We start from the raw sequence: 21,668 nt of genomic DNA on the forward strand, positions 1-21,668 counted from the left end.
AAAAAAAAAAAAAAAAAAAAAAAAAAAAAAGAAAAGAAAAAAGAAAAAAACAAAAAACAACCAACAACCTTCCACTCTCTCAGATCAGACTTTGAGACTTACTGTGGCTTGTTTGTGAGTCTTCCAATGAAAACCTTTCTCTAGAGCTTGTAAACAGTTAGGAGCCAGCAGGTGTTATGGAAGCTGATGTATCTTCGACATTTGCTAATACAGGAGACGTGCTAATGCTAAGTCGAAGATAAAAACCAATTATACTTGACGAATATAGGTTAACTATTTGAATAAAACATGCCCTCACGTAACACTGGGCGCCATGGCATGTCATTTGGTTCAATCCCCGTTGTGAGCTGATTTCATTTCAAAGTTAAAAATGTTTCAGTCCCCACGTTTAAGGGAAGGTTCTTCATTTACAAATAAATAGGAAGATGGATGTTCTGAAGGTAGGAGGCAGGGAGGGAGGAGGCGGTCCCCTGAAGGTGGTACCCCTGTTACTGTTTGTCCTTTCCAGGTCGCGCCTGGGATGTCAAATCTCTACAGAAAGCGTCAACGTTTTAGGTGACGTGCTAATCTAGACATTTATTTTTACCAAGAAATCACTCTCAGGTAAAAAGGTATTGGTCACCAGGGAACGTTTTCACTTTTAAGCAAACATGCTTCGATGAACGTAACAGGACAGCCACTGGTTCCCGCACGAGACCGTCATAAAGGCCGCGGTTCTGCTGTAAAGGTTTGGTTCCGTTTTATCTTCCTCTGTGCACAGTTCCATCTGTGTCCCGTTCTAGGTGATTAAGTTGTATATTACCAAAAAGCATTTAATACCTAGGATTTGCGTGAGAGGTCGGAAAACCAGGCTTGCAGAGGAACGCGTAACAGAGCGTAACTCTCTTGCTTTACCCGTGGGTGCCGGAAAAACGCACTAAGAGACCACAGTCCTCGGCGAATGGATCGTGAACAATGTGTGACCAGCTCAGAGGACACTTTTAAGGATGTTTGTGCCCTTTAAAATCACCTGCATTCTGGGATGCCTGGGTGGCTCCCAGTTGGCTGAGTGTCAGACTCTTGGTTTCAGCTCAGGTCATGATCTCATGGTTCCTGGGTCTGGGCCCGAGTCGGCCTCTGGGCTGGCAGTGTGGAGTCTGCTCGGGATTCTCCCCCCACCACCCACCCCTCTCTGTTTCTCATTCTGCATTACCCCTCCCCCTGCGGCTCACTCTCTCTCTCTCTCTCTCAAAATAAGTAAACGAACTTAAAAATCATCTGCATTCATTCAGGAAAGTTGACCACTCGCTCCTGAAATGGCACACGCAACAGGAAGGTGCTTGAAGGCAGTTCTGGAGACAAGGGGCTTCTGAGTGCAAGGAGAGGGACTAAGAACAAGGCGTCCACGATCACTGCGATGCCATTCCAGATTGTCTGACCGTCAGTCACTTACGGGTCATTCGGGAATCGGGGTTACCGAGAGCCCAGTGCACTAACTGTACCGTGGTGAGTGACACCTGGCTCGGCCTCTAAGGTCCTTGGGACTGCAGGGGGGGCCATTCGAGTTACAGAAAGTGACAGTCCAGCTGCACAAGGAAAAGCAGAGTCATGCTCGCTGTAGAAACGACTTTCTGTCACTGCTGTTTTCCAACCGGAGGGTGGGAGCCCGGACAGGGCTGGGGGGAGGGTAAGGCCAGTGAGGCAAGTCCCCCGGGTGCAAACTTTAAGAAGGTGCCCGAATCCTCAAGCCATCTGTTGGTGCAACTTCAAAAGTAATGCAAACGACAGCAGCGACAACAACAACCAGAAACAAACCCTGTGATGAACAAAATATCAACATTTCAAACACCGATGGGAGGTACTCCTACCTTCCCTTGCCTTGGCCCTTGATGCGGGGGCGCAGATGCAGGAGGCGGGGCTCAGGCAGGGCTTGTGCCTGGAGGCTGGAACTAGCAGGCACCCGGGGGCATTCGGGGGGGGGGGTGGGCATGCAGAGCGGGGGTGTGTGCGGGGTGGGGTGAGGGGGTGGAGCTGCAGGGCCAGGAGCAAGGACTCTCCTTCCCCTGCTGTCCTAGGAGGTGCCCCGAAACCGGGGGCTGTAGGTCAGGCTCGTGTGCAGATGGCCGGCAACCACTTAGCAGGGGCCTACGAGGCACTCAAAGCCTGTGAGATCCTAAAGCCGAGGCCTCGGAAGGGAGACTCACGACTGGGGAGCATTGAGGTCGCAGGCCCACGAGGGCAAAGAACCCCGGATTTGGTGAGAAGGAAGCTGAGCTAACATCCGGGTTATTCAAGAAAGGTGCCGATCACGGTGTTCACCTGGGAAGGGGGTACAGGGTTTGAAGAAGGCAACAGGTGTGCAGGTCGGGCACACGGAGTCCACGGGTGAGGTCAGCACCGGACAAAGCCGTGTGGTCACCCGAGCTGTGAGTAAAGGTGTCTGAGTCAGACCTACAGCTGGTGGGCGGTGGGCGGGGCTCGAGGCCTGGGCGGCAGGAACCCCACGTAGACTTTACAGAGTCAAGAGCACCGCACATGGCCTCACACTCCAAGGTGTTCCCACAGAGGAGGGAAATGGAAACCACCTGCCGTTCCAGGGAACCCCTGGGACTCTCCACAACAGCTAACTGGGCCCCAGGGCACATCTTCGTCTTTAAAAGGCTGGGTTGGCACGTGCTTCCCTAAAGGGGCGGGCTGCACCCCGTCCTAGGGGACACGTCTGCAGCGGCTGGGGGGGGGGGGGCGGCACCTCTCTGTTTCTCCTATATGATACCATCCCTCCCACTTCACATCATTTGTTTGGACTTCTGACTTTGTTTTCTGGAAACCTGATCTTCCTGAGGCCCCAAGGCGGACACGGAACGACGTCCAGGCTTTCAGACCTGCTGTGCTCATTCCCTCTCATAATTAATCCACTGGCCCTTCTGATACAAATGTAATTGGGGTCCGGTGCCTCGAGCCGGCGATCTCACACCCACTCCGCGCAGGCGGGTCCGAAGATGATGAAAAAGCCGAACTAGTACACCCCGTGGGAGAAGACGCCTGGGCCATTTTTCTCGCGCCTCGACCGCGTTATGGTGTTCGTGTTAAGTAACAACTGTTTCGAGAGGAGTCGCAACGTGCACCGTGTGCAGCCCCAAAGAGGAGCTCGAGGGGCTGGCCGCCGCGTGGCTGACGGCGCAGGTGCGCCGCTAGGCGGTGTCGCGGGCGCGTCCTTACCGATGCACAGGGGAGACGGGTAGTTCCAGCGGCGAACGGTTCCCGGCATACAAGAAATGTGGGAGCGGCCCTGTGGGAGACAAGGAAACGGACTTCACGCCACTGGAAACGGGGCAGGTGCGGGTCACAGGCGAGAATCTCTGTCCTTCCTGGGGTTTCCTTCTCTGATCGAAGGTCAAGTCAGAAATCGTGAAATGTATTCCACTAACGTTAATCAAGGAATCCCACGCTCCGAGTCAGGATGGGGAAAAAAAAAAAATCCATAATCACTGTGTTTCCCTTCAGTAAAGACCAGAATCTCGCACTGGCCCACCCAACACTCTGTCTGGGATGTGCTCGTTTCCCGATGCTTAGCAAGGAGGCTTGGGAAATAAACACATCCTCGGTTGTCTTTTTTGTTTTGAATCATCAGAAGTTACGGCTTTTGATCTTGGAGGCTGTAAATGATTAGGAAATGCTAGGTGACTGATTTGAAGGTGGAAGTTCAGCAGTATGCAAGCTGCTTACAAAAAGGTACCTACCTACTCACCTTTCATGCTACGGTTCCCACTCCACCCACACGCCCCTTATGGTCCCACAGAGAACTGTCAGTCCCTCCTCCACCAGACGAACAGGACGCTTCCTATTCCTTCGGTTATCGGACCGCCTCGCACACCATCACATACTTGTGGCTGCAGTCAAATGAATCCTCGTCACCCACGGTCTCTTTATCCTTTAAATATATGACGTTTTGAACTTGCAGCCTTCAAGAATATCTGTCCTATTATTTGTGTTTGAAAAATCAACCGGCTGCAGCTTAAGTCCTGAGAGTTTTGTGTGAAAATCTCTCACAATAAAAGAGAAGGCAGTCAGCGGGACACCTGTGTGTGCAGACTACTCGTGTTTACTTTGTTTTCCTCCCTGTGAGTAGGTGGTCTTCTCTGCCACGCGTACTTTACGCTGTGAGCCTCTGTTTGACCCACGACTGGCACAGACGCAGCTGAAAACAAATCTTTGATTCATGCTAAATAATCCTCGCCATGTCGCAAACGCATCAAACAAGCGTTTGCGTTAATGCAGTTGTCAATAACAAACCAGTTCCCTGAGCTCAGAAACATTTCATACTCAATTCATCTGCCACAAAACTCATTTTCTCATACTTTCTGATATGTTAAAAAGCCATTACAGCCAAAGGAGACTATATTTACTCTTAAAGAAGACATTCTGTGCAGCACATTTCCTGCTAAAGTTCATGCTGTGTGTATACTCATTTTCTGATCCCTTGAACTATCTTTAATAAATTTCTTCCTGAATTATGGACAGACATAAAGTGCAAAAGCCTTTCAAGGTATTTATTGATGGCTACCAACAAAGGAGGCATTTATTACTGATCTGGGTCATATTCTGTTATTGATTCTAGCACAAACACTTTATTTATGCATGTAGGTACGTATGTATGCATGCATCTATGTATGTATTATTTTGAGGAAGACAGAGTGTGAACAGAGGAAGGGCAGAGAGAGAGGGAGAATCCCAAGCAGACTCCACACTGTCAGCACACAGCCGGATGTGGGGCTCGAACTCATGAAACTGAGACTGTGGCCTGAGTGGAAATCAAGAGCGGGACGCTTCCCCGACTGAGCCCCTCAGGCAGGCGCCCCCAGCACCGACATTCTACATTAGTGATTCCAGCTGAAATGTGTATCGTGGATCCAAAACAAGACAGAACTCTATTATCTACTAGCTTGGAATGGGCATTTTCTTTTTTCATCTCTTCAAAGAACTCTGAAACAAGCCTGCAGAAAGTGGAAATCCTAAATCCCACGAGCACTCGGGATCCCTCTCAACGTGTCACGTGATCGCACCTTTGCGCCACGGCCAGGAACCTCCCTAGGCACACACACTCACAGACATTTGTGTGCAAACTGTCTGAGGAAGGCTGCTTTTCATAAATGATGTGCAACGTATGCACGCTGTGCTTCCAAATACGTGACTGTGCTAGAAGATTCTTGTCAACCGTTAGCAATTAAAAACAAAAAATCCAGGCTGCTTCCTTACTCCTGTGAACAACCCAGAACAGCTTGTGAGGTCAGAGCTGGAGCCTGTCTGTGATGAAGACAACACAGCTTGGTTTGCGTTTGGAAAACAGGCTGTGCTCGGCAGACGTGTGTCCTCAGGCCTTACCTGCAGGCAGCACACCCTTTGGTGCATTCTAAGAAAGGCCCTTACCGAATAATCCTTTCCAGTTTCCTCTTGGAGGGCCGCAGAGGTGTCTCTTATAAAAGGATTCTCCAAGTGGCACCATGAATCAGTGGGAAGGAGGTGAGCATTCAGAAGCAAAGCAAGTACCAACATGTGGGGATCTGCGCTCATTTACAACGTGCACAGAAAGAGGCATCGTGACGGCCTATCAGTATATCCTGCTGTGTCTCTCTAAATGGAACCCTTGGGGTGTGGCTCAGAATTCTTTATACTGTAACTTGTTTAAGATTTGTCTTAAAGAGGGGAGCCTGGGGGGCTCAGTCAGTTTTGCTTCTGATTCTTGATCTCGGCTCAGGCCACGATCTCACGGTTCGTGGGTTCAAGCTCCGCACCGGGCTCTGTGCTGACAGCTCAGAGCCTGCTTGCAATTCTCTCTCCCTCTCTCTGCCACCCCCTCACTCGTGCTGCCGCTGTCTCTCAAATAAAGAAATAACTTAAAAAAAAAAAAAAAAGATTTGTATTAAAGAATCAGTTCAGATAGCCTTAGCACGCTTGTTTAAAAACTTGGCTCAGTTGTAGAAGGTGGAGTAAAGCTTCCTCAGTAACTCTTGTCCTGCTCTGCAAGGAAGGGTCTGCCCATCTCCTTGCAGAGTCCAAGTAATTACGGCAGCGCCCACCAAATCTGTAGGCTGTGGCTGTTCTTACTCAGGTGACTTTAGACACGGGTGTTTGTTCGTCGTGACTGCAATGATGCGTTTCCCTTGCCGGGGTGTGTCAGGCGTCTTGCAGACACAGAAGGGTGGGTCCTCTAAACCCACAACCCGGGCTGATTCCCAAGCGTGGCCCCACCGGGGATGCCCTACCAGTTCTTCTGTTCCACCCCCTTCTCTCACCCCCGGCTCAGCTCCCACCTTCTCGTCAGTGAAAGACAGGCCTCCTGTTCCCACCCCGTGTGGGTGACCAGGAGGAACACAGGTGAGGCACCTGGGGGGCACTCCTTCCGCGCTCGGCGTTTGTGAGCTGTCACTGTGACCCGTCTCGGCCCTGCAAAACATCTCCCTCCAACACACTCTGGAACTTGTATCATACACGGTGGTGGCCTTGTACTCTGGAACCTTGCAACTTTTTTCTGATACTTCCTCAAGCTCATTAAATCAGTTAAAGACCAGAACTAAACATTTCCCCCTTGAAATACCATGAGCTTCAATGTTGTCATAAGCATGCCGCAAAAAGTACTCTGTGACCCCAAATAACTGAAGAGCAGACACAACATCGGGCTTAACTATTTCTACTGGACTTTGTAACATACGTGCTTAGATTATTAATATTGTTGGCAGGGAGAGTCATATCATTATGTTAAGTGACAGAGAGAAACTATTTTGTGAGTAAGCTTATTTGCAGTTAGACTAGAAACAATTAACAGAAAAAGTAACTAACGTCGCTACACATTAGGTTATCGATGTTTATAAAACTTTCATATAAAATTATAAAAAAGTGATAAAAAGTTGTCAATATTTCTTGAAAACGATGTCAACCTATTACTTGAGGACCTTAGTACCTGGGACAGAGTAGGTACCGAATGGGCATTTGCCCAACTGAATGTGGGACCGAGGTACAAAGCAGGACAGACACACCGCCCAAAAGCAGATCCCATCACTGGGTGGCCAGGGTCACACGGAGAAAGAGACCGTGTCAGGACTCTGTCCCTTAGAATTTTCTCTGCATACTCTTTGGGAGAACATACATTTTGAAATAAAATAATCACAAAACTGAGACGCTAGGCTTTATCATTTAGAGCTACTTCCACATTCTAATTAAGATGACCAGCAGGCATGGCTTAATGTGACCACTGCGATTCCCAAACAGGGTGAGAGAAACTAGATGAGCTTCTCTGGGTACAGATCCCAGGCGCTGGTTGCCTTCCCCGAAGCTGGGAAGGGACCACGAAGTTTAACCCTCGCCATTCCCAAATCTCCGAAGGAAAGTACCTGCAAGGTATACCCCGGTTCACACTGGAAGGACAGGACGTCGTTCACCATATACCGATCGCCTGTTTTGATGCCGTTGCTGGGAAGGACGGGTTCTTGACACGCAGCGAGACCCACCGCTGTGGAGACGCAAAGACAAGTGCTGAGGAGTGTAATACGAATGGCATTATGGCTCGAGTAACAGATAGGTTCTTCGGCTACTCTCCTCCCGACGAGAAGAACGAAAGGCCTTAACTCTTTCTCCTGGGGTACTACCAAGACCACAAGCAACGTTAAATCGGTCATTAGCTAATTCTTAAGTATCAGTACGTTTCATTTACATCACGCGGCGAACCAAGCTTGTCTTCAGACAATAAAGTCTGCTACTTCCCTGTTTACTCCTACACACTCCAATTCCAACATGTACCCATTCTAAAAGGTCCTTTAAAATTATGTTCCTCATTATATGCCAAATCCATGACAATGGTCGCTTGCTTTGTGTTTTTCAAGCATAGATGGCAATCTTTATGAAACATTTTAAGTGTGCATCTGGGAAGTCTACCCTTCCGGAAAAACAGAATATGAGAACAAATCTTCGAATACTTTAGGTTCTGTCTCGCTCTCATTTAAAGACAACAACAAAATCCTCTTGAGCAGTGTGTTCGTGGGTGAACAGGACCAATATCCATGGATCTAAGGCTGTAATCAGACACGTTTCTCAATGGAATCGCCTTCAGTTAGGGCACTAACGATTTCTTTAATGCGTCATATAATACCGGCTGTTGGCCGAAAGTACAGAAAAATTAACTCTAAGTATTTAACACTGATACCTCTCCATATAAACCCCATAGAACAAATAACAAAATATGCAGCTATGGCATTTTATAGAATAAACAATACATTGGACATGGGCCGGCACTAAGGACTCGGTGATTGCAAATACCCCTTTGTATCAATGTGGCGTGTCTTCTCTCAGCCCAGTTTACACAGACTGAGGGGTTATCCAGGGTGACAGATGGGGAAGGACATTACCCAGAGGAGCCCAGCTTAAAATTCTTCCTGTGACCTTGGACGTACACTTCAGTTCTTGTTCTTGACACTAACAGGAATGAATGGGTCAGAGTCGTTACCTGGTTGGGACGGGGGGACGCTTGGGTATTACGGCTGGGACAGGGAAGGTGGGGAAGCCCGCCAGTCAACCCAGAGGCAAAAATTGGTGGGAAGCGGAAGAACAGGTCTATGCAGGCAGCCGTGCAAGATGAGGTTGTGCGCAGCCTGCCTCCCACCCAGGACTGTGTGCATGTGTGTGGGCGCCGTGGCTGGGACACCTCCTCTCATCGGTGCACCCTCTGTTGTTCCATCAGGCTTCACTTAAAAACCACGAGGTCAAGGATAAAATTATTCAGAAATCCAAGATGGCTACAGAACGCGCGACGTGCGTCTGGAAGCAGGAGCCGATGTGACTCCGCATATGCTCCCTGGTGCAGCAGGCTCTGGGTCCGGGCAACGGCAACCACGCACATTGATACGGACGGATCATTGTACTGGACGCATTATATTGCTTGAATCCTCACAGAGAGCTAACCGACTCCTTGTGTGTGATGTTAAGGAAAGGGCAAAGTCAAGTCAAATTAACAGGTCAAGTTTCCCAGTGCAGGTATGTAAATGCCCCCATCTCTCGAGGTCGGTAACTGAATGGTCAACCGGCAGGCATCAAATTCCTCCACTTCCTTGCTTTACAAAGCATGTTATGAGAGTCTGACAAGGACACACCGTGTGGGCCCCAGCTCACAGCTGCTGAGGCAGAATGACCACGTTAACACCATCCTTAAGGTTTTGTGTGCACTAAAGTTTGAGAAGCAACTAGTTTGCCTCACTTTCCCCCCCAAACCTGAGATGAACTGAAGCAAAGAGAGAAAGTATCTTCATCTTTTACCACCAGTGTGATTATTCATCTGAGAAAAACCATGCTACAGAATGTGCACCAGAATTGGACACCACCGGTACATAAACTAGCTGGATGATTTCAAGCCTTGTAACACATTGATTTTATCTGGGATGAGCAGGTATGAAGTGTATCATAAAGGTTTTCTAAGTTGAAATTGATATTTCCCTAAATGGCTATATATTAAATGCCATATTAAATGGCTATATATTAAAAATGCATTGAGTAGCATTTGTTTTTAATCCCTGGCACAATCTTTCAAGCCAATTGGGGCTTTTTAGATATGACAAAATTGCTAAATATGGGAAAGTACGATCACTTAGGCCTTTTTCTTGTTTTATTGGTACAAGTCTAATTTATCTCTTTCTCAACTGGAGAACATATACTGTAACTACGTGTAAATTTCACGATTTTTCCTACCACGGCCTAGAGATATCACCTACCATATGTCACTATTTTTTTTTTATTTGACCCTGAAAAAGAAATACTTCAAATACCCTTGGTATAAATTTAATTACAACTTGAAATACTAAAAACCTAATTTATGGTGGCACCACATTTTCATTGTAGTATACTTTAGGTGCACACCAGGCATGTCAGAGACCAGAGAATATCAATAACCCAAAAATAAATCAAAGTAAACCAAAGACATATTTTGAAATAAAAAAATGCAACAAGTAATTCAAAATTAAATTCCAGTTATGAAACACAAACCCTTTACATACAAGCTATAATGGGATTTTACCTATGCACTATATTTGTTTATTATAAGTTGATTTCTATGCATTTATTATATATTTATTTATTTTCATTTCCTCCTTAAATTGTGTAAATCCAATTCTTCTTAAAAAAATAAGTTGCACTTATCTGTAACTACAGGAATTATAATACATTTTCTAAATAAATCAAAAACATACAAAAATCATTTTAATCAGTATTTGATATGATGGGACACAGGAAGCAGTTATATGTAGACCTTGATATTTGCAAAAGAATTTTTTTAACATTTATTTATTTTTGAGACAGAGAGAGACACAGCATGAACGGGGGAGGGGCAGAGAGAGAGGGAGACACAGAATCGGAAGCAGGCTCCAGGCTCTGAGCCGTCAGCCCAGAGCCCGACGCGGGGCTCGAACTCACGGACCGGACCGCGAGATCGTGACCTGAGCTGAAGTCGGACGCTCAACCGACTGAGCCACCCAGGTGCCCCAATATTTGAATTTTTTTAATGTTTATTTTTGAGAGACAGAGACAGAGCATGAGTGGGGGAGGGGCAGAGAGAGAGGGAGACACAGAATCCCAAGCAGGCTCCGGGCTCCCAGCTGTCAGCACAAAGCCTGACACTGGCTTGAACTCATGATCCGTGTGATCATGACCTGAGCCGAAGTCGGACACTTAACCAACTGAGCCACCCAAGCACCCCTACCCTAATATTTGAACTGTAGACAGAAGTACCTTCCTTGTCTTGCTTCTCCGTGTCACTAGGTGTCCCATATATTTTAGAAGCTAACAACACGGAGATGTTTGTTACTTCTAGTAACAGTCCTAGTGATATCATCTACATATATTTACATGGAGATAAGTCAATAAATGATTGATAGGCTCATCCACAAGTATTTATTGAGCTATCCTGGACCGGAGCCAAGTATTTTCCATACATCATGCTTCTCTCCTAACGATGCAATGCTGGCTACCCTGGGAGTCAGTCAAGCTGAAGTGAAAACATTAGATTTATGTTATGAGTGGGGGTTTTAATGTTTGTTTGGGTTCAGAAAACCAGCACTCTAGCAGAGGGGAGAGTTCAAGGTGCGGCAGATTCAGACCCACAACCGGTTGGGGTTGAAGTGCAGCCCCAGACAGAAGTGTTCGAATACAGCAGAGCGGCACCAAGTCCCATGATTTACAGGATCGGGGTAAAACCCCTTAGAGACAGAGCAACCCTGCACATGAGGGACCCCAAATGGGGAAACCGGACAGGAGGGAGCCAGCATCCCAGCGCCAGAAACACTGGTAAGAGTGAAAAGACAACAAGTCCTAACTGACAAGACAGAACAATGCTCAACAATCCTTGGTATGAAAAGGGTAGACTGTGTGTATTCAATCATTACACTAATCAACGTGTGAAACAAAGAAGGTACTAGAAGTGGCAAGAAGGTCCGTTTAAGTCCACACATGTATGCGTCATTCTTGAAAACACCTATAACGGGAAGAGTTTTAGAAGAACCTTGCTGGAGCAAAACTGACTTTTAATGTTAAGTCATGGGTGGTATTATCACTTATGTGCCAGATAAAATCGTAAAACAAGTCCACTAAAAGCTAGCGATTTAGACACAGAATGAGACACGTAGGGAGGCACATACAAATAAAAGAACCCTGCTCTAAAACTTCTCTAAAATAAAGTCGTGACACGAAGCCATCTGGCAGGAAAATTCAAAATTAATTTTTCAGAAGGAGAGGCATCTGGTAGAGTATATTGTCCCATTGTAAGCAAAAGTGTTGTAGAAAATATTTCTAGGTCTTTCAAGGCACGGCATATTTACATTTCATACCATACATGGTGATACAGCAAAGGGTATAAAGTAGGCTTCCAACAAGGTGGTTCCGAAGCAACCTGATTGAATCTTGAGGTATCCCGATCAAATGTGAAGTTCCTAAGAAGGTAATTGTTGGGTGTTCTAAAGATTTAGCCCTGCTGCCATAAATGAGCAACAACACAGGGTACAAGTGTTTTTATGTAGTGCGACGTTTATGCCATATTATACACAGATATACACTGGGATCCTTTCACCTATAAATGTGCACAGTTTGCAATGTGTTGATTTCTAAAGTTGGGATGAGATTTAGAAGACAGCCAAAGCAGTCTGTGTTTCTCCATGTGTCTACCCTCCAAGCGAAGGATATAAAACAAAGTCATCAAAAAGGCAAGGGTCCTAATTTGACCAAATCTACAGCTTAATGGTTTTGCTTTTGCCAGTGGAGCATTAACTCCACTGGGAGAATTATGGGAATTATGGGAATTATGGGAATTATGGAGCAGATTACGGCAAGTAGCCTCCTCGTGTCTCCGGAAGGAATTGTAGCCGTTCTTCTAAACTCATTAGATAAAATGCAGAGAACAGTCTGCTTAAATTTTGAAAGTGAAAACAGTTTTGAAATCCATGATAAACATGTAATTTTTTGAAAGGTTTGGAGCAGGAAAAGTGGCCCTTTGTAGGTACAGCGGACAGACATGGAGGACTTTCATCACCTCGGCACCGTCCTCGTTTTGGCCGGTGTGACGTGTGATTTTTAAAGGTCGCGACTTAAAAAAGGAATTATGTCATGCCAGCTGCACTGCTCAAAACAATAATGAAGATGAAACAGAGAGCGGTAAGCTGACCTGAACAGAGAGACCACCAGAGCTGGGTTCGTGACAAGGACGGAGAGGTGAAGGAACTACGCAGATACAGGGGCATTATTAAGTACACGGAGGCCACCATAAGCACCAGAGGGACCCCGTGTGATATTCCTTAATTTTGAAAAGAAAAGAATTGGGGGGCACATTCTTTTGCTAACTAATTTAATAAATAACGATCCCTTTGCACAAAACTGGTGGATAAAAAGCTGTCTTTACACGTGGGTAGGTACGTTACACCCTAAAACAGAAGTGTTACTGATCAGGTCTGTAACCCGTAAATGGAAACTTGCATTAAAGGCTCAGACGATGAGGGGCGCCTGGGTGGCACAGTCGGTTAAGCGTCCGACGTCAGCCAGGTCACGATCTCGCGGTCCGGGAGTTCGAGCCCTGCGTCGGGCTCTGGGCTGATGGCTCGGAGCCTGGAGCCTGTTTCCGATTCTGTGTCTCCCTCTCTCTCTGCCCCTCCCCCGTTCATGCTCTGTCTCTCTCTGTCCCAAAAATAAATAAATGTTGGAAAAAAAAAAAAAAGGCTCAGACGATGAGATGGAAAACTGGTGAATAAAGGCATCACAGCTTCACTTAGGGAGATGCCACGGGAGGTGACAATACATGAAATAAATGTCAAATCTTATGATCACACAGACATAAACCTAACGAGCATCGCACTGCACACCTAGACTTTCATATTCCACTGTTTTATGAGTCAATACGTCTCTATGACAACAGAATGTGTACACAGAAAACCCCATTAACTAATAAAACAGCATCTGATAGAAAGAAAAGAAACTACTTTTTTTTTTTTTAATTTTTTTTTTCAACGTTTATTTATTTTTGCGACAGAGAGAGACAGAGCATGAACGGGGGAGGGGCAGAGAGAGAGGGAGACACAGAATCGGAAACAGGCTCCAGGCTCTGAGCCATCAGCCCAGAGCCTGACGCGGGGCTCGAACTCACGGACCGCGAGATCGTGACCTGGCTGAAGTCGGACGCTCAACCGACTGTGCCACCCAGGCGCCCCAAGAAACTACTTTTTAAAATCATTGTCAAAGAAGTTTAGCATCACGTGGAGCTAAAAATATTTTCTTCTTTTCTATTAAAAAAAATTCTTTAACGTTTATTCGTGTTTGAGAGACAGAGCGCAAGCAGGGATAGGGCAGAGAGAGAGAGGGAGACACAGAATCCGAAGCAGGCTCCAGGTTCTGAGCTGTCAGCACAGAGCCCAACGCAGGACGTGAACTCAAGAGCTGAGAGATCATGACCTGAGCCCAAGTTGGACACTTAACTGACTGAGCCCCTAAAAATATTTCTCTTATCTGTAAACTGTGGGCCTGCTAAGTCCACATAATAAATACTTTCTGTATTCTTTCCACTTAGTAGATCATAAGAAATCTTCAAAGCATAAGGGATTGTATGTCCTGTGTCAAGAAAAGTCGTAGCATAAATTTGGGGGAAATAGAGATTCTATTTATCTCTCTTGGAGGTTTGGAAGTATTTTAGATATAAAGGCACAGAGAAATCCTGCAGTGATGAATCCTCCTCGACTTTATTTGAAGGGTTTCCAAAATGTCTGTGACTACAGGACCACTTCGGGCAGTGAACCACCCGTGGATAAGACAGGACAGGAGTGTCGGGCAGCACAGGTTGAGAAGCACTGACCTTGGCTCTCACTCATGGAGAGGGGGGAAGTGAGTGCTCAAGTCTGGAAAGGGCACGGCCGAGCTCCACCCTCCGAACACCTTCTGCATACTGGTGGAACGCGTGTCCCACCACCACACGGCAGAGCTCTGACTGCATGTTAAGGTTAAAATGGCTCCTGGACCATCAACCTCATCAAACTACAGACTCCAAGGGGGCTCGAACTGGCTCCCCCTTCTTCATTAGTGCTATACGTTGAATGCTTGTGTGTCTCCCTCCACCCCTCCCCCCCCCCCCCGCAAATGCATTTGTTGAAGCTCTAATCCCCAACGTGATGGTGTCTGGAAGTGAGGTCTTTGAGAGATCATTAGGTTTAGATGAATTCACGCAGGTGAGCCTCTCCCGATGGGATTAAGGCCCTTATGAGAAGGGTAAGAGACACCTCTCTCCGGACGTGTGCACCCAGGAAAGGCCAGGTGAGCACACACTGAGAAGGTGGCTGGTTATGAGCCAGGAAGCAGATCGCCACCAGGAACCGAACCTGCCAGCGTCTTGATCTTGGACTTCCCATCTTCCAGATCAGTGAGAAATAAATGTCTGTTGTTTCAGCCCCCCGGTCTGTGGTGTTTTGTCACAGCAGCCAGACCTGACTAAGACGTCTGCACACAGAATGTATCTAGTGCATGGACTGGAATAAGCATACACACATTGACCGAATTAATAAATGGATAAAAGGATAATACACTGTGGCAAAACGATCACAGTTATTAGCTAAAGTCTATCTTGGCTGCTAAACAACATGTTCTCGTATTTTCCATTAATAAAGAACAAACACTATGAAATAGATCGTACTCTACCTATGTCTCCCTATGTCTCCAATACACAGCAGCGAACAGATTACCTGCCCCAAGTGACATATTGCTAAACACGCCTCTCACCCACAGTGAAAAGAGAAACATCCTGTCTTGGAGAAGGTCCTCAGCTACGTGCACATGGCTGACTTTCTATGCTTGTTTCATGAGCAGAATGACCACGTAAGCTAGAACTGAAAAAAGTTCCGTCCTCTTGGCCACAGAGATACTTATTACAAATTATAGAAACTGTTTTCCCACTTGAAAACTTACTAGATGCACACAGAGTTCAGAAAACTCAGAATATTACATGTAGTTGAAATTTTTAAATGTCAAACCTTACACTTGAACTTAACCTCAATTACACAAAAATAAATATAATGGTATTTATTGGTGTTTCCAGGGTTTCTGAGTAAAAGGTCAATTATAGGTTTAAAATGATAACAATGGCAATAAAAACTATCTTGGATTGTTTAATTTATGTATCAGTTAGACTAGTGGAAATACGTATCAAATAAAATGTGGACATTTAATACCTGTGACTATATGTATACATAGGAATACTTAATGCATGTGTTTTTGCATGTTTTTGCTTTTCATTGAAGTAAGCAAATATAAAATATTCAGATTTCATTGAGATTCTTATTATCCAATAGGCCAAATCATCAGATTAACTGACTGAACCAAGGAACTTTATTTAAGAAAAAAAAAAAGTGTTTTTAGCAAAATACACCCATAATTTTCATACTTTTCTTTTGGCATGATGTTTTATAACATTGAGCAATGTTCTTTGAGCCAAATCTGGTCGTGTTTATTTCTTGCTGTAGTAACTCCTTTCATTAGCCCTCCAGCTGAATATAGTTCCTCTGGCCCTTTACAAAAAGATGTTACTGACCCATGATCAATAATGGTCTTCCACAATTTGCTTAAGGTGTAATACTAAACACTTTCATATAGATATGTGATCATTGTAAACAGACATTTGTGATATTTAGTATATAGGCTTGAGGAAACATTACAGACTAATACGAACATTCTTACAGAATAAAATATCTGTATGGTCAGAAGACTATGCAGATAAATTATACTAATGATATGACAAAGTATGAAATAATTTAACATGTTGGATTTTACATAACATCTGATGAGCACAATGTCAGAACCCCAAATGTAACTATACCTTAGAAACAAAAGAAAAGAAAAAACTTCAACAGTGTGCATTCAGGCCAAACATATTATTTGTTAGCAGATTAAGAAATTGGTAGCACAGTAGTAAAGCAAAGGTATAAATATATAAACATATATACATATTTTTTTAAAATTCTCTGCTCTTTGAACAATGTGAATTAATTTAACTAGTCCTTCAACAATTTAACTCATATTTTAAAAAAAAATACATCAATTCTAGGAGTAATGTCGGCAAGATGGCAAAGTAGGAAACCCCAGGGCTTCCTTCCCCCTTGGAGACACCAACTTAACACCAATACAGACAAACTCCCCCGTAGGAAATTTAGAAACCATTTAAAAGGTTCCTGAACCCTGGAGAAGCACAAAGCAAACTGCATTGAAGCTGGTGGAAAAGTTCATGGCCAGAGACTCTCTCCACGACACAGTGGGCACTACTGGAAGGAAAGTCCCAACTTCCGAGTTCTCCTTGTGGATGGAAAGATGACAGTGGAACATATACCCAATGTTCTGACTTTTTACAGAGCTGCCTGAGGGACTGGTTTCTCTCTTCCTTGAATCTAAGGGTTGATAGGAACAAATGCGAAGTCAGTACCTCAGAACAAAGGCAATAATGTGGACTGGTTCACACCAGAATTTGTAGTACCATAGCCAGGAGGAAGGGGCGGCGGGGGTGGGGGTGGGGGCTCAAGTTGCAAGCAGCCATGGTAAGAGACACATCTAGGGGAAGCTCCTGATTAGCAGCCAGCAAACGTCTCCTGTCAGGAGATTACGTGCGCAAGACCCAAGAGCACACATCCTAAGAAGAGGCTGGGGCACTCAGAATCTCTAGTTGGGCCAACAGGCGAAAGTCCACCCTCTACAAAACTAAATTGCAGAGACAGAGAAATGTGGCTGAACAGAAGGTAAAACAAAATTGCAACAGAAGATGAAACAACATATGAAGAAATAAGAAAATGGTCAAATTAAAGGGTCAAATGAAATCTCTAGAAACCCACCATAAAGAAATGGAGACGTGAATTACCAGGCAAAGAATTCAAAATAATGGTCATTAGACTGCTCAACAAATTACAAGAGAACACAGATAAACTATTCAACTCAATCAAGAAAGGGATACATGAACAAAATAAAAATATCAACAACAACAACAACAACAACAACAACAACAACATGAAGAAAGACCAAACAGAAATTGTGAACGAAAGAATACAAGAACTGAATTGACAAAGCCATTAGAGAGGATCAACATTAGACTTATTCAAGCACAAGAAAGAAACAGCAACCTTGAAGAAGACAGGTCATTTGAAATTGTCAAGTCAGAGGAGAATAAAAGGCAGAAAAATGAATACAGTTTAATGGAATTATAGAAAACCATCAAACAGAACTCTGTGTGTATTATGGGAATCCCAGAAGGAAGAAAACAAGAGAAAAGAAGGCAGAAAGTCTATTTGAAGACATAATGGCTGAAAACTGTCCAAATCTGAGGAAAGAAACGGGCATACCCATTAAATAAGTTTAAGGAACTCTAACCAGGTTAAATCTAAAGAAACCTACATTGAGACATACCGTAATCAAATTATCATAACAAGAAGACAATGAGAAAACATTTTTTTTTTTTCTCTTGTAAACAGCAAGAGAAAAGAAAACTGTAAGGTTCAAGGAAGTTTCTATCAGACTTCCAGTGGATTTTATTCATCAGAAACCTTGCAGGTTAAATGGACTCAGATGGCATATTTAAAATGCTGAAAGACAAAACACAAACAAACAAAAATCCCAAAACTGATACCAAGAATACTATATCCAGCAAAACTGCCCTTCAGAGATGAAGAAGAAATTAAGACATTTCCAGATAAAAACTGAGGGAGTTCATCACCACTAGATCTGCCCCCAAAGAAATGCAAATTTATGTTAATGGATATGCAATATAAAAGGGTAATTTGTGTCACCAATAAAGAGGAGATATAAAGTAGAACAGATATAATGTAGAATTTTATATGTGATAAAAATTATTATCATAAAATATATTGTTGCAATTTTAAGAAGCCTCATGTAATTGCAATGGTATCATTAAAGAAAATAACTACATTATACACACAAAGTGAAATGAGAAATAAACTACAGCACATCACTATAAAAGTACAACAGAACACAAAACTCAGCAATAGAGGAAAAGAGGGGCAAAGAAGCTGTAAGACATACAGAAAATAGATGAGTAAAATGGCGATAGCAAGTCCTTCCTCATCAGTGATTACTTTAAATGTAAATGAATTAAATACACCAAGTAAAAGACACAGACTGGCAAAATGGATAAAAAATAAATAAGATCCAATCATATGCTGCCTACAAGACACTCACTTTAGATGTAAGGATACACATAGACTTAAAATGAAATGATGTAAAAGATATTTCATAAAAGTAAGAAACTAACAAGATCAGGAGTGGCCACACTTACAGAGATAAAACAGCCGTTAAGGTGAAACTGTCACAAAAGCCAAAGATGGACATTGTGTGATGAGAAAAGGATCAACTCACCAGGAAGGTACAATTATTAATACAGATGTGACCAAAATTAGGATTCCCAATTATATGAAGCAACCATTGACAGAAGTGGAGAGAGAAATAGACACAGCACAACAATACTGAGAACCTTCAATACCCCATTTTAAGTTATGGACAGAAGCACCAGGCAGACGTTCAATAAGGAAGGACTCAAACAACACTAAACACCAACTGGGCCTAAAAGATATTTACATAATACTCTACCCAAAAAAGCAGAATGCACATCCTTCTCAAGCACATATGAAACATTCTCCAAGACAGACCACGTGTTAGGTCACAAAACAAATCTTTTTTTTTTTTTTTTTTGTTTAATTTTTTTTCTTTTTTTTTTTTTTTCGAGAGAGAGAGAGAGAGAGAGAGAGAGAGAGTAAGCAAGGGAGGGGCAGAGACAGAAAGAGACACAGAATCGGAAGCAGGCTCCAGGCTCTGAGCTGTCAGCACAGAGCCTGATGCGGGGCTCAAACTCACAAACTGTGAGATCATGACCTAAGCGAAAGTCAGACATTCAACCAACTGAGCCACCCAGGTGTCCCAGGTCACAAAACAAACCTAAACTGATTTAAGAAGATTGAAATCATACAAAGTATCTTCTCTAACCTTAATAGAATGAAACTAGAAATCAACAGCAGAGAGAAAACAGAAAAATAAAAACATTTTGTGGAAATTAACCAATGAATCCTAAACTCAACCAATAGGTCAAAGACCAAATAACAAGAGAACTCAGAACATATCTGGATAAATGAAAACAAAAGCGTGACATACCAAAAAGTTACAGCATGTGGTGAAACTGGTACTACAAGGGAAATTACAGTGGTAAATGCTTACGTTAAAAAACGAATGAAGATCTCGGGTAAACAACCTGACCTTACACCTCAGGGAACTAGAAAAAGACAACAAACTGATCTATGATCCAACAGTCCCATTTTTTGATATATATCCAAAAGAATTGAAAGCAAAAACTCAAAGAAATATTTGTGCACTCAGAGCATTATTCACAACATCCAAAAGGTGGAAGTAATCCAAATGTCCGCTGAAAGAAGAAAGTGTGGTATGTATACACAATGGAGTATCATTTAGCCTTAAAAAAGGGAAATCCTGTCACAGACTAAAATATGGATGACCCTTGAGAACATTATGCCAAGTGAAATAAGCTGACCACAAAAGGACAGTGTATGATTCCACGATCTCTAAAATAGTCAAAATCAGAGAAACAGAAGGGAGAAAAGGGGTTTCCGTGGGCTGGAGGGAGGGGAGAAGGAGCGATATTGTTCAATGGCATACAGATCTGCAAGATGAAAAAGTTCTAGAGATCCGTTGCACAACAACATGAATATATTTAACACTACTGGACCACACGCTTATAAATGGTTAGGACTGTTCAGTTTAACGTGTTTTTTTTTACCACAATAAAAAACCAGCAGAGGTGGGATAAGAACCTCAGGTCTAGAGTCAGACACATGAGACAACATGAACAGGGCCCCCTAGGTTGTACCTAACCCTACCACAGCATGGAAGCACAACACAGACCACAGCACGGACCACAGGGCATTTCAATCTCCTTGTTTACATCCCTCTCATTGCTCAGAACGAGCTCCTTACAATGGGTGACCATACATCTCCAAGAACTAGCAGAGTCTTAGTATAATTTTGTAAACAAATCCATGCACCACATGTATCTGTAGAAAATACAAAACGCTTCATAAATACGTAAAGATAAAAAAACGTTCACATACAATAGGGAATCATACAATTTTTATTTAAAAAATGGACAGTCAAAAACAAGATCACAGACCTACCCCTTGTCTCTTTGAAATTTCTCCCCCCTAACTGGACATTATCACCTAATAATTAAATCACATGAAAACAAGTGCATCAACACAATTTACTAAGTTCTACAGAGATTAAAGAAAGGAGGTGTGGAAGAAGGGCCATATTTCCCAGAATCCCATACAACTAGCAGTTTAATTGGGCTTAGAGGCCATAAAAAAACAGTACTAAGGGGGAAAATGTGTTGTAACTGAAGCGTGTGGATAATCAATGCTAATACAAACAGAGGTCAAAGCAGTGACCGTGGATTGACATAGTACAGGCAGGCGTCATGGCTGGGGCAGGCTGAGTGGTTCTAGAAGCACAGGTGGGACTCTACAGGCAGAGACACATGGGGGAGGGGTCGTTGGTGAGGAGGACACAGGAGCACTTGTGTGAAAATGGCAACGAACACAGTGTGGTGGACAGTGTCTGACCAAATTCAATGGCTTGAGGGGAAACTGAGTGATAAAACCCATTGACAGGTTGGACAGAGGTGCCGTAAGAAGCAAGGGACACACTGTTGAGCCCCTGAAGGATTTCTGTCAGGTGACGAAAGTTAGGATCAAGGAGGCATGGAGGGATAAATCCCAGTGTGGCACTGGGTTGGAAAGGGGCAGAAACAGGACCAGTGGAACACTGTGGCCGTAGTTCAGTGTTAAGAATCAGGGGGATGTCAAGATTTAGGGGAACGCGTGTTTTTAAATGAAAAACCCACCAGGGACCTAAGGAGAACATGCCCTGAAAGGCTTTCTTGCTGATCACATATCTGGTACGGGGCAGTAGATCTGATGAGAGCCCGCTAGGAAAGGGCGTTTGCACTTCAGTTTTACTTACGAAATGGGACACAGAACATAGACAACTCTGATGAACAGGTGGAGGGAGCCTCATAGTTTGGGGGGAGGGAAACGGCCATGTGTCATCCCCCCTTCTAAAACTGCTTC

At 44.0% G+C, this 21,668-nt stretch overlaps 1 protein-coding gene across 1 annotated transcript in view; it reads right to left on the reverse strand.

Annotated features, from left to right (window-relative positions):
* The window catches only part of CSMD1 (CUB and Sushi multiple domains 1), a 1,645,367-nt gene that overhangs the window by 189,050 nt on the left and 1,434,649 nt on the right, over positions 1–21,668 (reverse strand). Inside the window, exons 37-38 of the mRNA XM_040490416.1 lie at positions 7,368–7,486; positions 3,199–3,268 (exon numbers count right to left, since the gene is read on the reverse strand). Coding sequence (XP_040346350.1) covers positions 3,199–3,268; positions 7,368–7,486 — 189 coding nt within the window. The remainder of the gene's footprint in view (positions 1–3,198; positions 3,269–7,367; positions 7,487–21,668) is intronic.

Source organism: Herpailurus yagouaroundi, unplaced genomic scaffold, assembly GCF_014898765.1.
Source record: "Herpailurus yagouaroundi ecotype Mexico unplaced genomic scaffold, PumYag 181, whole genome shotgun sequence".
Taxonomy (NCBI): domain Eukaryota; kingdom Metazoa; phylum Chordata; class Mammalia; order Carnivora; family Felidae; genus Herpailurus; species Herpailurus yagouaroundi.